At 45.3% G+C, this 14,690-nt stretch overlaps 1 protein-coding gene across 7 annotated transcripts in view; it reads left to right on the forward strand.

Annotated features, from left to right (window-relative positions):
• Positions 1-14,690, forward strand: part of NPHS2 (NPHS2, podocin) — a 46,409-nt gene that overhangs the window by 3,290 nt on the left and 28,429 nt on the right. For 3 of the 7 annotated variants that reach the window (XR_001874965.1, XR_001874968.1, XR_001874966.1), the window contains exons 2-10: positions 759-862; positions 1,524-1,596; positions 1,886-1,968; positions 2,255-2,458; positions 2,809-2,864; positions 3,675-3,753; positions 4,163-5,518; positions 12,501-12,636; positions 13,024-13,116. Coding sequence is in view for 1 of the 7 variants with exons in the window: in XM_017815709.1 (XP_017671198.1) it covers positions 759-862; positions 1,524-1,596; positions 1,886-1,968; positions 2,255-2,458; positions 2,809-2,864; positions 3,675-3,753; positions 4,163-4,441 (878 nt within the window). In the remaining 6 variants the exon portion in view is untranslated. Of the gene's footprint in view, positions 1-758; positions 863-1,523; positions 1,597-1,885; positions 1,969-2,254; positions 2,459-2,808; positions 2,865-3,674; positions 3,754-4,162; positions 7,126-10,840; positions 10,946-12,500; positions 12,637-13,023; positions 13,117-14,690 lie in introns of those variants that run through there. The other 4 variants (XR_001874970.1, XR_001874969.1, XR_001874967.1 and 1 more) reach the window with 3 other exon arrangements.

Below are 14,690 nucleotides of genomic sequence, written 5' to 3' on the forward strand. Positions count from 1 at the left end.
AACTTCACTGCTGGAAATCGTGGTCCACTCTCTGGCTTTTAGTATATCCAGGAGTAATATGTTGATTTTCATGCCATACCTGCTGAATTTTACTTCAGACAGGAGCACAACAAAGGGCCGCCAAAGCAAGATGATCCACACTCCCTTTGGGGAGATGTAGCAGGTAGTATTCATCTGGGGCTGATCACCCCATTCAGCCCCCAGCACCTTGGTGTGACTGCTGCAGAGCACAGGGAGAGTTCAGTGGCACCAGTGCCTTTATCCCACTGCATTAGGGAGAGGAGATGCAACTAAAATCCAATTCCAAAGCAACATGAAATGCCCTGATAGGGAAAGGCACTTCAGGCTGTGCATGTTGAAAGCTCTCTTATTTACAGTCTTTACTTTTAGCTCATCTTTCCAGATTAGTTTCAGGAATCCCAGCTCAGCCAAGGTGCCCATTCCAAGCCTTTCAACACTGCTTGGTAGCCCCAATTCTTCAAGAGAAAGGCTGCCCTCTAGTCAAGCAACTATGGAGAAGCATGGCTCAGTTTTTGTCGGTAAAGTGGAGACAAAATCTGCCCCTCCATCCTCACAACTCCTGGCCACCTGGACCAGACAGTGTTCCTTAACTCACCTCCAGAGAGTGACACGTGATTCACATCCACCAAGTCCAGGCAAAGGGCAACCCTGAAGCTTGTGTGTGCAGGCACTTGTCAGGCTATCAGTATTTTGGGAGCAGTCCTCTCCTAACACAGTCATGTTGGATTTCTCCCTAGGTGTAAAGTCTCCAGGTCTGGGCATCTGTGAGTGGCTTCTGACCATCCTGTCTTTCCTGTTCATCATAATGACCTTCCCCATTTCTGTCTGGTTCTGCATGAAGGTAAGAATGGCCATGGGGCCTCTCTCAGTATCTGGTGTCTGATGTGGATGTCACACACTGATTCAGCATGTGTTGGACATGAGCATAAAGCTTTTTTGGTCTAAGGCCCTATTTACACCTCTTCAACTCATTATTAATTTTGATTTATCTTTTATCGCATGTTGCTACAGCACAGGGCTGCACAGGGGTCCAAACACTGCCTATCAGGTAATCCTGCTGCAATATCAGCAGACAGGGGCTTTAGTTTCTCTTTTTTAAAACAAATTGTAAGTCTATTCACTTTCAAATATAATCCTCAGCCTTCTCAGGCCAGAGAGGGCTGCACTGCAACCAACAGCTGGGTAAATGGGTTTTGAATTAAAAATGTTAAGAGAGATTGATCTCAGAGGTAATAGCAGAATTTCCCTCTTCCTCTAATTTTTGTCAGATTTATATATATAATATATATAAATATATATATACATAATATTATATATAAATATATAAATATATAAATATATAAATATAGGGGACTCAGTGACAAGTGATACCACTAGTTCATACCTGCTGAAATCCTCCCTTTGCAGGGCTTTTCCAGAACAGACTTCCTCCCATGCCTCTGAAGCTGCTTTTCCCAGTCCTGCTTGTTCCTCTCCAGCCTCCCTTTTGTTTCCCTCTGCAGGTAGTGCGGGAGTATGAGAGAGCCATTGTTTTCAGACTTGGGCATCTCCTTCCTGGCAGAGCCAAAGGACCCGGTAAGGTGTTTACTCAGCTCCTCTCAGGCGTGTTGCTCCTCTTTTTCATGCTCTACCAAAGCTCACATGCTGGTGCCCTCCAAGCAGACATGGCCAGACAGGAGATGGGATGTTTTTGTTCCCTTCCTCTTAAGGGCTTTTCCCCATCAGAGAAGCAGCCTCAGAATTTGAGCCCATATATTGCTGTTCCTTTGTAGTTCTGCATGCCAAACCCTCCTGTTTTCCAGAGCATGAGAGGCAATTTCTGTGGTTCTGATGGTCATCAGCTGCCTTTCTCTTCCTCCCACAGGCCTTTTCTTTTTTCTTCCCTGTCTGGACACGTACCACAAGATAGACCTCCGCCTCAAAACCCTAGAGATCCCCTTCCATCAGGTATGGCTGACACCCCCCCTCTATATTAATTTTGGTATCTCTTTAACCTTAGATCTTTTGCTTCCAACCTCCATCCTTACAAAGAAAAGTTCGAAAAAACCATCACAAAGTAACCTCTGAGATCCAGAGTATATATAGTTTGCCCAAGATCAGTCAGTATCAGAGGTGGAAGCTACAATGACTTAACCATCCAGTTAGTCCTCATCACACTCTCAATTGTGTGCTTTCCTGTGCTACCTCAGAACTGCCAGAACCAGCTCCATCTGCTCCAATGTTGTCTTCTTAGGTGGTGACCAAAGACATGGTTACTTTGGAGATAGATGCTGTCTGCTATTACCGGTTGGAGAATGCCTCTCTTCTCCTCACCACCCTGACCAGCATCTCCAGTGCCATCCAGCTGCTGGTGCAGACCACCACGAAGCGCCTCCTGGCACATCAAGCCTTCTCTGAGCTTCTGCTGGAGAGGAAAAACATTAGCCAGGAGATCAAGGTGCTTCCATGGGGAGGGGGACAGCAGAGCTAGGGGTGAATTGAGGCTCTTCAAAGAAGCTCGTTCAGGTGGTCAGTCCCTCAAAGTCACAGACACTGCTTTGAAGAAGGATTCCAGACTTGGAATCACTGTGGACTCCAGTTAAATCATCCCAAACTCCCAGAGTAAACACAAATTGGAAGTGAGGACAGTAATTTAATTTCTGAGGGGTCTTGCACAATAGCATACAAAACCTGATAAATCTGCCTCACAGTCCTGCAATTAATGTCCCTGCCTTGTCTTACTCCCTGTAAGGAGTCTAGGCCAGGGCTGCTGTTCTCCCCATGCTCTAAAAATATTCCTCTTCACAGGTGGCTTTGGATGCAGTCACGGGCTGCTGGGGGATCAAAGTGGAGAGAGTAGAAATGTAGGTAGGAAATGCTGGTAGAAGGGAATTCCCTGGTCCTTTGCAAGAACCCATCCTACTCGCTGCTGCTTGCTTTTCTTCTTGCTTTGTTTCTGTCTCTCTGTCTCTCTCCCTGCAGAAGGTAGAGCCTCGCCTCTCACCTTCCTATTTTCCCTGCTCCTTTCAGCCTCATGTAAAACTTCCACATGTCAGACTGTTCTTGCTCCTGCACTGACAGCCAGGGCAGGATCCTTAGCTGGGGTCTCATCACCATTTCACTGCTGCTGCAGGCAGAGTTTGCACCCAATTCTGGTAGCCCACGAGGTGCAGGAGGCACTGAACCCTCCATGTCCCAGTCTAGATCAAAGGCCCCAGGGTCTTTGAGAGGGATGGGCTCATCACTCAGAAGTCTGTGCACAAAGGTGGGACTCAATCATCGTGTACAGGGACATGGAAGAGAGAGCCAAGCAGTGAATGAATAAATCTGTGACAGAACATTCCTGTGCCTGTCTCGAGAGCAGTCTCCCAGTGGAGTCTCTGCTCTCTCACAGAGTGAGCTTAAACTTTGAGCCTCAGAGGTAGAGAGAGATGTCTCTGCTGCCTAGTGATCATGCAGTCCTGGTCACTGCAAAACCAGGCTCAAAGAGAAGGATGGGAATGGAGGTAGAAGGCTAAAGTCAGGCACGCAAAGAGGAACAGCCAGGGAGCAAAGAACATAAAAGAATACTCTGCAGAGACTGACTGATGAGCCCATTCCAAGCTTCAGATTGACCATCCAGTGCTGCCAGGAGAGCCAAGAGCCCAGCTAATCCCTCTCCTTTCCTGCCATAGCAACAACGTGCAGCTGCCTGCTGAGCTCCGGCAGTCCCTGGCTGTGGAAGCAGAGGCCCAGAGACAGGCCAAAGTGCGGGTATGCCAACTCTGAATACTTCTTATCTCCTTCCAAAGCATTCCTCCTTCCTTTCCCAGCCCTGATCTGAGGTCCCTGGGACATGCCACACAAGCACATGGCTCTGGGAAGATATGTTTTCTTTAATTCCTGTTCAAGAGCTGGGTCTAGCAAGGGGAGCCCAAGTGTGACCTCTGATGGGCCCAGTAAAAACACATTAGACACGAGCTCCTAAACTTTTGGCAGCATCAAGAGGTCTAGTACATGCTGTGATCTTCAAAGAGCAGGAAAGTTATAATCACACCGGCCCAGGGAATTTCGCTGTGGCAACCTCCCTCTGTAACAGTCTGTGCCACCTCACTCCCGGTGGTCACAGAACTCCCTCACTCCCCTCACTCACAGAAACCTCCTTTCTTCCCCTACTTGGCAGGTGATCGCTGCAGAGGGGGAAAAGGCAGCTTCCGAGTCCCTGCGGATGGCAGCTGAGATCCTGTCCAGTGCCCCTGCTGCTGCTCAGCTCCGTTACCTCCATGCACTGCACTCCCTCACTGCAGAGAAACCCGCTGCTTTCATCTTGCCCTTCCCTCTGGATGCCATGAACCTGGTCTCTCCGGCTGCCCACAGCCCTGCAGCCGTGAGCAGCCTCCTCCCAGACACCACAAAGCTCCCAGAAAGCCTGAAAGACAAGAAGGACTCCCCCATGCTCTGAGAGCTGTCCCAGAAATGGCTCCCACACTGCTCCTGGTCAATCCTGCTCAGAGAGGAGCAAGAGGGCTGGCTTATTGGCAGCCCACCGTCAGGTCCTGGTCTGGAGGCAGGAGGGGAGGCAGCCCAGGCCTGCAATATAAAGTGGATTGTATGTGGAAAAAGCCTCTACTTGTTTTGGAAAGTTAAAAATAAGGAGCAGGCCTGGCAGGTGTGTGAGCAGGAGGTCGGGGGAAGGGGGGTGTCATCCCTTCCCCATGACAGGGCCAGATGCATCCTGACACCTTAGAGCCTGGCCCCCAGAGTCTGATCCATTTTGTCCCATCACCTTGACAGGAGGGACAGAAATACATTCTATGTATTTAAATGCCCCCCACCCCCAAGCCAAACAGCTGGGTGGGTGGGAGTGGGAGCCTGGAAATCCATGGGGGAACAAGAAGGGGCTCAACACTCAGGTAGGATGGTGGGTGCCTCCAGCCTCGTTGTCCTGCGAGGAGGGAACAAGCCGGGAACGAGCTGGGTCTGTGGTGCTGTCCTGGATTTGGGATTTCAGTCACCACTCACACACAAATACATCCACACACGAGCAAACAAGATGTTTAGCCCTAACTTTAAAGTAGGAGGAAAAGTAAAAGGAGGAAAGGGCAGCCTTTGAGGCTGGTGATTCCCTGCCCGGCACATCCGCTGTACAGAGGAAAGGCAGGCTGTGCTGCTGCTGGCTTCCACAGGGTGGTGAGGCAGGACAACGTCTGAGCTCGCGGGCACCTAAAAACGTTAAGGTGACCCGATTAACCAACGCCCACTGGGCTGACGAGGGGGAATCCGGCACCACTGGGAAGAGCCATCTGAGAACCTTGGGAACTGCAACACTGCAGCTGCCTGAGAGACAAAGGAACAGAGAAGGGACAGAGTTCTCAATACTCCTAGAAGCCTCAAAACTCTGATACATCTTTCCTGACTAAAGCCGTTAGAAATGACCAGGGACCTACAGACATTGCAGTCCTTCCCCTTGGCAAAGATCTAGAGCACTGTCAAACGAAATACCCCTGCACTCACTTTGTCTGATCCTGGTGCCCTTTGGGTAGGTGTCCCTCCTGCTTTTCACTGGACCTGCACTGTCTCCCCTGGCTTCAAAGCAGACCTTCCTGCACAGCCATTCCCAGCACCAGTGTCCTGCTGCTGGTAAAGGCCAAGATAGAGAGCACTTTCTCCCAGTTGCCCCCAAATTGTTGCCATCATGCATTTGTCTAGTAGGGGTTACCCAGCCACTTGCTCACTCTTGAATTTTCCCTTATCCACAGCTGCTGGTAACACTCACAGCTCCCATAATACTCATTCTACAAGTATCTGCCAGCCTTTTTACAGCAAGGACACCTGGAAAACCAGCCCCCTTACAAGTGGTTGGGAAGTGGGAAAAATCCACCTGTGAACTTGGTGATCACACAAGCACGGGAGCTCCAGGTGTAACCTCACATCTACATCACTCTGCCACTGTAACCCTCTCAGGAGAGGGTGGCAGGATGGCTCCTGTGTCTGTAATAGATCTCAGTGGTGATCTGCTCATGGAAAACTAGCTCTAGGAAGTCAAACAGCTCTGTCATCTTCTACTAAGGAACATGAGTCGTGTGGTTACTCCTCTAAAACTGCTTCTGGTTATTTCTCATGCTGCTGGAAAAGGCCCCTCTTTCCCAACCTCGGGCAAAAGGGTATAATACTACACAGTGAGCTGCAGCTGATCCTTTCTCTGAACACTTCTCTGGCTGCTTTTCTAATTCCATGTAAAATGATCCATCCAGACCAAGATTCTTAGCACATCGAAGACCAACACCTTTACAGATAATGTCTCACTTTGTCAGGGCACACAGATTACCCTGTTGGCACTTGTATCTGCAGAAGCCAGGCACAGCTTTTTTCAAACATTTAATTCTTCTGCGGTTACAGGAAGGCAAATTATAGCTAAGAGCATCCTCAGTTCCAAAAAGCATGTCTTGTTCCAGCAGGATCTTCTCTCTTTTACATACGCAGAGCTGGGAGAAACTTGTCATTTTACCTTCAGGAGATATTATGTTCAAAAAACCTGCAGAACATCATTTAAAAATGTAGTTAAGGGTTATTGATATGTTTCCAAAAGAGAATTTACTCTGAGGGAGTTGGCAAGGATTGTCTGAGCTGATGTAATTCCTGACAGTTTCACTGCCTGCTCTTCCAAGCTGAGAATGGGTCAAATTGCAGAGTCATCCCGATTTTTGTGCATTTTCTTCCTAACCAGTCAGGCAGCTGGTATTTGGATCATCTGAAATCCAAAAGATGAAGGAGGTACTCATTATCAGATAGAAAACCAGGCTATGCTGGCACTGAGGAAAAAAACCTTGAGAGGAGAGTGAAGAGGTGCAAACAACTTACTTGCATGATCCAAAAGGGATGAGGCAGAAGGAGATAAAGCAGCAAGAAGTGATTGATGAGCACAAACAGAAGGGGCACAGGCAAGAGAGTTGTGGGGAGGAGAAAGTTGGGGTAGCAGTGGTATTACAGGGATGACAAGCTGCATAGATATTAGAACTGTGGGAGGAGGCAGAGGACAAGCAAGACAGATGTGGAAGTGGTGAAGGCAAGTAGAAGAACAGCATAAATGCTGAGATGGCACAGAGATGCTGGGGTAGTAGGTAAGGGGTGAAACACTACAATGAATGGGAACCAGGACATTGCTCAGGCGTTGCTGTTCTTCAGTATTTGCTTTTTCTGGATCTCTTGGGCTGGCCAGAGGTAGCAGCTTTGGGACTTGGGCAGGCCTCGACTTCTAAGACGCTTTCTTGGAAACATCTTTCTGAAAGAGAAACAAAACAACAAACCAAAGCCATTACAAATACCACAGAGTTAAAATGTGCCCAAGATATCACATCTTTAACAAAAAAAATTGGCCTCTCCTCCCACTTTGATGTCAAAGAGACAGGATATGCTAGAGGAATAAGGAAAGGAATTTTAATTCCCATTTTTTCTCCACATTTTATATCTCGTGGATCTAGCTGAGAAAGGACACAAGGAAATGCTTCACCCACAACAAACTTTTGACCTGAGGAACTCACTGCCACATGGTATGGGCAAGATCAGTGGGTCAGCAGTGTTCAAATATCTCCTGGAGGGAGCAAGAGTGTCCTGTGGTATAAACACAAAAGGCCTGTGGCCTCTGAGAGTGAAGGAACCTGGAACATCCTTTCTTTTCTACTCCAAAATCAGTGATCCTAAACAGATCTTCTTGGCTGTAACAGGGAAAACTCACCTACAAGGCAGATGCCACTAGTTACATGATCTTCTAGACATAGACCCTGTGTTGCATATCAAAATCAAACAAAATTAGTTTCTCTCAAAAGCAGATCATATTCAGCAGTTCTTTCTGCCCTGATCTAGAATCATGTTAAAAGCCTCCTTGCTTGACCTCTGACAAAGAGTCAAGACAAAACCCTGGGACATGTCCAGGAGAGGAGGGTTCTGCACTAAACAGGAGGTGAATGAGGTACTCTCAAAGAGTGCTTCACTCTCCGAGTCTGTGACAGGGTTCAGAATACTGATTCTCCTGACCTTGCCTTTCTTTGTGTGTTGCTTCTGGGATGACTTTCCCATCTTTCTCCAGCTCACACTCTAGCTCTTTGATTCTCTGCAGAGCTTCTTCCGGCTTCTCTTCAAGACCTTCAGATCTTTCCTCTGCATTCTGAGCACGGATCTCTGTTTTTCTGAAACATAGAAGCAAAGTTAATGCTAAAACCTGAAATCTAAGGAGCTGCTGGCAGGATACCCAAAGGAAAGATTTAGAGAGCTGAGGTGTCCAGTGGGATTGACTGACTCTACAAAACATGTTTATGGTTTCAAAGAAGGGCATTGTTAAAAGATCTACAAAGGATTTCATGGCTCATCTATGTAAACCCTGCAAATTTAATTAATTTTAAAATTCAGTGTTTGCTAGCAAAGGGTGAGATGCTGATCTTCATTATGTGAGGATAAGTACAGTCAATTCTATTAGCAAGGCTAATGAGGTGGGTTTTCCCTGGATAATGCAAGCTCACAGGCAAAACAAGTATGAGGGAATGCAACTCAGAATGGCCAAGCCATACTGCTTAGGCATGGAAGAAGTCATAACCAAACACAAACCTTGGTGTGATTCTGCATGGAGACACTTGGGTATACCCTCATTGTGTTCCTCACACTGAGGCACAACGTTGTGTGGCTGTTCCTACCACACTCCAGGGGACTGGCAGGCCCTGGAAGAGCTCAGCTGCATTCACACAGCACCCTGCAAGTGCTAACAGGACCTGAAAAATTTTAGCTCCTGCAGAAAACTATCATGAGTACCTCTCAAATGGCCCAAGACATTCAGAATGAAAGGAAACCTGAAATAAGGCCATCAGATATTGGATGAAGCAGAACCTTACCACACAGAAGAACCAGCACCTGCCTGAAATGAAACCCTGCCCTGTTTTTACTGTTTTTATATCCATATTCATTACAAACACTTTTTTTCCTACTATGTATCCATCCTTCTCCCAGTTCTTATTTAGGATCATGTGCTGCTGATCAGCCACATGGTGCGTTCTCATGTCCAGAATTCAGCAACAAAACAGAAATCACACACCACACCATCTAGAACCCTGGGAGAAAGAAGTAAACCCACAGAGAGCCAGCAGGCACAACAGCTCTCTGAACAGGAAATATCAGTGTTATTCCAGAGAAAATGCTTGCTAAAAGTGAAACAAAATTGTGTTAATGCACTGTACAGGAGACATTACAGCTATTTTTAGGAGTTCTCCTCTGCTCCTTTGGCTGGGAGACAAAAGCCACAACTCAACTCAAACAGGAAAGTGTCGAAAGAGAAACAAGCATTCCTCATAACTGCACTCCAGCCAGAAGGAAATTAAAGACTGAATACTAGATAGAGTGCCCTTATCCCTAACAGTTGCAGACTTGCACTTAATTTTTTTGTTAAGAATCTCATTATTCATGGACAGAACCCACTGCTGAATCATCTGAAAGAATTCTCTAGGTACCACCCTGAAAAAAACCCAAATCCAGAAACAAAGTGACCTCTAGTGCATCAGCCCCAGGGATCTCCTGTCTCAAAGATACCTTTTGCTCCCCAGCTAAACAAACCCAGCATATCTAAGTACACCATACACTGGAAACCTGACACAGGCTTTTTTGCTAAGGCTGTAGTTGTGGGCAGACCTGGCATTTGCAAGGAATTTCACACAGACACGTTATGCACGTGCTCTGCAAATGATTCATTTCTGGATGACATTTACCAAAAACAATGGAGCACCATGAAGAGGAATATACCCCCAGAAATCTGACTGTAAATGAATCACTCATTTTGGTTTTTTTTCAAATGTCAAGATTTCCAAAGCAGTTGGCAGTTCTGAGGGAGATGGGGATGTTCCAGGAATGATACTGAAGCCACCAACTGTTTCCACAGATATTGCCAAATCAAAGCAGATGAAAGGCAGTCACCAATCATTTTAACGCTTCAGTTGATCGTGTTTATCCCACTTTCAGTTTTCTGTGCTAGGGACTCCACCAAAGGACATTTCTCTTTTCTCACAAGTGTAGTTTTCTGTGCAAGGCCAGCCCAGGTCCAATTAACACCTCTGTCCTTAAAGGAAAGGTGGTTTATCATCACTTTCAGCTTCATGCAACTGGCTGGAGCCTATAAAGCTCATCGCTGCATCCACCTGGGCCAGCCACAAAGGAATCTGGTGATAAAATGCAGGCAGCTCAGCTTTGTGCATGCCAGGACCTCACTTCAGTTTCTGCACCACTAATAACCAATCTTCCATACTTCTCACCAAGGCTGTCAAAAACATAGCTGTGCCTGCAGGGGAAGAAAATACAACCTTTAATTATAATTCTTTCAGCCAACAAAAATAAAGCTGGATTCTGTGGGGGATGCCAAGAGGGATGAACAGCCTACGTGGGAACTGGCTACACTTAGAATTAAGAGGGAGCTATTTAGCAAACACTGAATACAAAGCAAACTGAAAGAAAATGGGCTTAATTTGAAGCCCTGACTTCTTGTCTTGGCATATTTGGCTCCCTCATTGCATAAAGACTTAATATAATTCTTTTTAAAACAGCTTTGCAGTTACAATCCCATTCTTCAAAGATGAAGGTGATACAGTAAGCACAGATGTGCCTGGACAAGGTAGTAAATTACTTGTTCATTCACTTGTCTGGCACATGCTGATGGATATTCCCTGTTTGTTGGGGAATATGCTTGAAATGTAACAGTGCTTGCTCTTGATAGCCAATGTTGAACTTTATTTAAATCCTGGTGAGGTCCTGGCCTCTGTGACATCCTGCAGGAAAGTTGACATGTTAAATACGTGATGGTGATGACAATTTTTTTTTAATATTTCAGTGATTTTGGTGCACGGCTTGGCTTCCCTACTGTTTGGCTGTGGGGTAGAGCTAGTTAACTTCTCTGGATTGGAAGAAGTGCAGTGAAGTTGGGATGTCCAGACCAGTAAGAAACATCTTATTCTCACACTGGAAGTACTCTGTGAAGGCTTTATACAGTGATCAAGGAAGACTGAATACAAGCAAAGACCTCAAACCAAACCTTATAAATTTCCTATAAGTCCTTTCTTACACCTCCTGGCTGAAGCAATCTCATATGTCATTGTTGTCTCTCCATCTCTCATCCTTGTTATCAAAACCTTTGTATTTCTGGCACATGTTGCTTCAGACCAGGTAATTAGATCTCAGAAGATAATGAACACTTCAGGTAAATAGGTGCTGTTGCCTCACAGGACAAAATTACCATGTTCTCAGTATTGTCTCTTACCTATTCTTTATAATCTCTCTCATTTTCACTGTTTCTTACCAAAGAGCCACTGTAAAGAGAAGGGATACCTTGTCTTTTTCTACTGAAAGGCCATTCATTTCATTACAATGCAAAAATGAATCCAAGCCACTCAAAACATGCTGCATTGGATGGACCAAGAGAACACCTTTCCTGTGGCCCAGTTCCCAAAGTCTGTGTTAAAATAAGCTAACATTTCTTTTGCTGGACTTTACTGGCTGAAGCAATTTTGGATAAGATATCCACCCTGTGCTGCTCAGCCCTGTGCTCAGACCATGGACCATCTGCCGTGCTGGTGTCTGGGCAATTCTGACCCCATTTCTTCTTATTTATAATGAGAAATACTCATACAGCATGGATAAGATAATGTAGGGAAAAGAACAGGATAACCCTGAGTGAAAGAATAAGATGACAGCATGAGAAGCAGCTTAGCAAACATGAGTAGCAGTTCCTGACAGCCCATGTTCAGTTCGGTTTTAGTCTGCAAGAAGGAAATAAAATGATTAAAAAAACCAGAGATGAAATAATTCTGAAATCAGGAATGAGTCAAGGTCTTGCAGGGGCAAAGGTTGAGAAGGTTAGTTCTGAATTACTCAACATTGTTTGTTATCTTACATGGGAGATAAGTTTATATCAGCAAAGAAAACATTTATTTACATTCTTTATTATCAGGATAATTCAATGTCTGGATGAAGATAAGTTGGCATAAGTGATAAGATATAAAAAAAAGTATTACCCTCCAAGACAGCATTATCTGGTTAATGATCTTCAAAGTGATGGTTTATCTTACATTTTAAACATCTGCCCTTTCCTTTTACTTTTATTTTCTTTTCCATAAATTATCCACATAATCACAAGCTGCCCACTCTCCCTTTGAACATAACATATGACTTCCCTGTGTCATATCTGCACTGCCTGTTCTTTGCACTGTATCACGTTTAAAATGTCAGATATTCTTTTCACCTGTGACTGCAAGTCAGGTTTCTTGGAGTTTGTCCCTTGAATGCTCTTGATTCCCAGCACATATCTAGGGGTCAGACTGCAGCTTTGGAAGAGACCAGCACAGATTATGTCAATCAGTCCTTTATTATCTGCTGCTTTCCTGAGAGAAAGACTGAACTGAAAAGTTCAGTCCATTCCATTCCCTTACCATTCCTCCACTTATCCTGGTATTGGAATCCCACGAGCTCACGTGCCTTTGATTTATTTCTTCCAGGGAAGGCTGCTGTGGAGGCAATGCCTCCCTACAGTTCTGGGTCTGCTTTCAGTCTCTAAAAGAAGAGCAGCAAGCCTGACGTGCCCCCAAAAGTTGGACCATCCTTTGGCTGCGACGGAAAGGTGATGGAAATCAGGTAAGAGAAGTGTGAGGAGTCCATGTGCATAAATATGTCACAGTGAGTAGCTAGCAAATAAACTGAAAACTTATTGGTGTCAATTCTGAGCATTTCTCTGGATTAATATAATTTATCAGTCACCAGAGCTGTTGGTCAGATAGTGCTCAAGTATTTTACTAAGGTTAATGCACTGAACTATGGCACTGGTCAGTCATAACTTCTCATCTGTAGATTTGAGCTTCAGCACAAAAGATTTGAGCTGCTGTGGTTTTGTTCACACTTGTGATGGACTTAGATGCTCACTGGGGCTCAGCTAACACAGAGTAATTTCCTGAGCAGATACAACTTGATAATAGGTCCAACTCACCCAAGCCTTACATATATCAACTCCTTGATGTCCTGTAGGATTTCATCCAGTACCTTTTCATCGTCAGGGAGGAGCTAAAACAGAGGGAAAGAAGGGATAAGAGCTGAGGAAAAACTCCTTTAGTAGCCAAGGTAAACCCCAAAATATATTGATATATAGTCGAAATGTACCAAGTTTGCAATACAAATTGCAACTTGAAAGAGAAGTGAAAACTACAAGGTCTTACTCATCCAGGGATTTTTGTTCTCTCACTCAACACAACACAAACACTGGCTGTCAGTTGAGAAAATATATTACTTCCAGCAAAGATGAAAATCAAATTCAAGCGCATATTGAAAATTCAGACATTATTAACTCTATGACTGAAACCTGTGGTTGATGTATTTTGTTACTGCACACACTGTGTATATTCCTGCATTTTGTGCTTGCATGTATGCTTTGTTTTATTTAACATATCACAGTGAATTAACAAAAGTCTTGCAAAATATAATCACCTGAACACAGAAAAAGACTGAGTCTGAAACCTTATGTGTCTCAGTCTCATATCTGTACAGGAGGGAATTGAATGCTCTTTTGGAGCACCAATGCCTACACATTCCAGTTAAAATGAACCACACTAAATGCAGGGATTCTGTTACAGCCATGACAGCTGCAAAAAAGACACTGGTTTGCAGCAGGATGGCACGATCCTCACTGCACTGAACCTCAATACAAACCTGTGGCACCGCTTTGGAGTTACTGTGAGGGACCCCAGTATCAAAATAAACGTGTCAAGCAGAAGAGCAGAGCTGTGAGGGACGTGCAAATTGCAGATTGTACCAAATCTCACTGCACCTGAGAGTCAGTGCAAGCTTTTGCTGGTCCAACAAGCTGAGGGAGTGGCTGCTCCCCCTGGTCCCTCTGGGGCACTCACCAGTCACTGCTGTCAAAGTACTGAAGCCACTTGTTGAGGCTGCTGCAAACAGTTTGCAGTTTTTCCTGGCTGGAGCCAACACTGATTCTGCTCCAACACGACCCAACCTCTCCCTGAACTGTTCAGTTTCTTCCTGCAGATCAGCCAGGTCTCCCATGTCCTGCAGGCATTGGGCAAGAGGGTGGGAAAAGGGACTGCTGTGATTGCTTTGATCCAACTCAGAGGATTTCTCCCCTCTCCCTAGCTATTTTGGGATATGTGTGTATCAGGGATCTGCACAGCCCTTACAAACCCTTTGAGACAGGACTAGGGTGGCTCATCCTCCCTGAGGATGCTGGAAGTGAGTGCTTGACTCTGTTGGTTGTATGCTACCAAGAGACACTGCAGCTTCACCCCTAAGAGGCCAAAATTACCCCAGCCTGGATATGTTTTGATTTTATGGAGAAGAAATGTGGAGAGAGAGGAAAGACACAAACAAAGTAAGGGGAAACTGGCAAAAAAAGAAAAGTTTGAGGTACAGAAAAGGGTACATGGAGTAAAGAGGGAAAATTGTGGGGAAATAGGAAATGATGGCACATTGGTTGGTTGACAAACATGTTACAAAAGAACTACTTTACTTCAAAGAATCTGTTGGACAGCTGGCCAAGTCTGAATCCTGCCTGATCCTAAGAAATTATCTCCTTACCCTAGGCTTAATGCACTGATTTTGTTCAGTTTTCTAATCTTCATAGAATCACGGTTTGGGTTGAAAGGGACCTTAAAGATTATCTTGTTCCAACCCCCTGCCATGGG

Source organism: Lepidothrix coronata, unplaced genomic scaffold (genome assembly GCF_001604755.1).
Source record: "Lepidothrix coronata isolate B3197 unplaced genomic scaffold, Lepidothrix_coronata-1.0 Scaffold52, whole genome shotgun sequence".
In the NCBI taxonomy this organism is placed as follows: domain Eukaryota; kingdom Metazoa; phylum Chordata; class Aves; order Passeriformes; family Pipridae; genus Lepidothrix; species Lepidothrix coronata.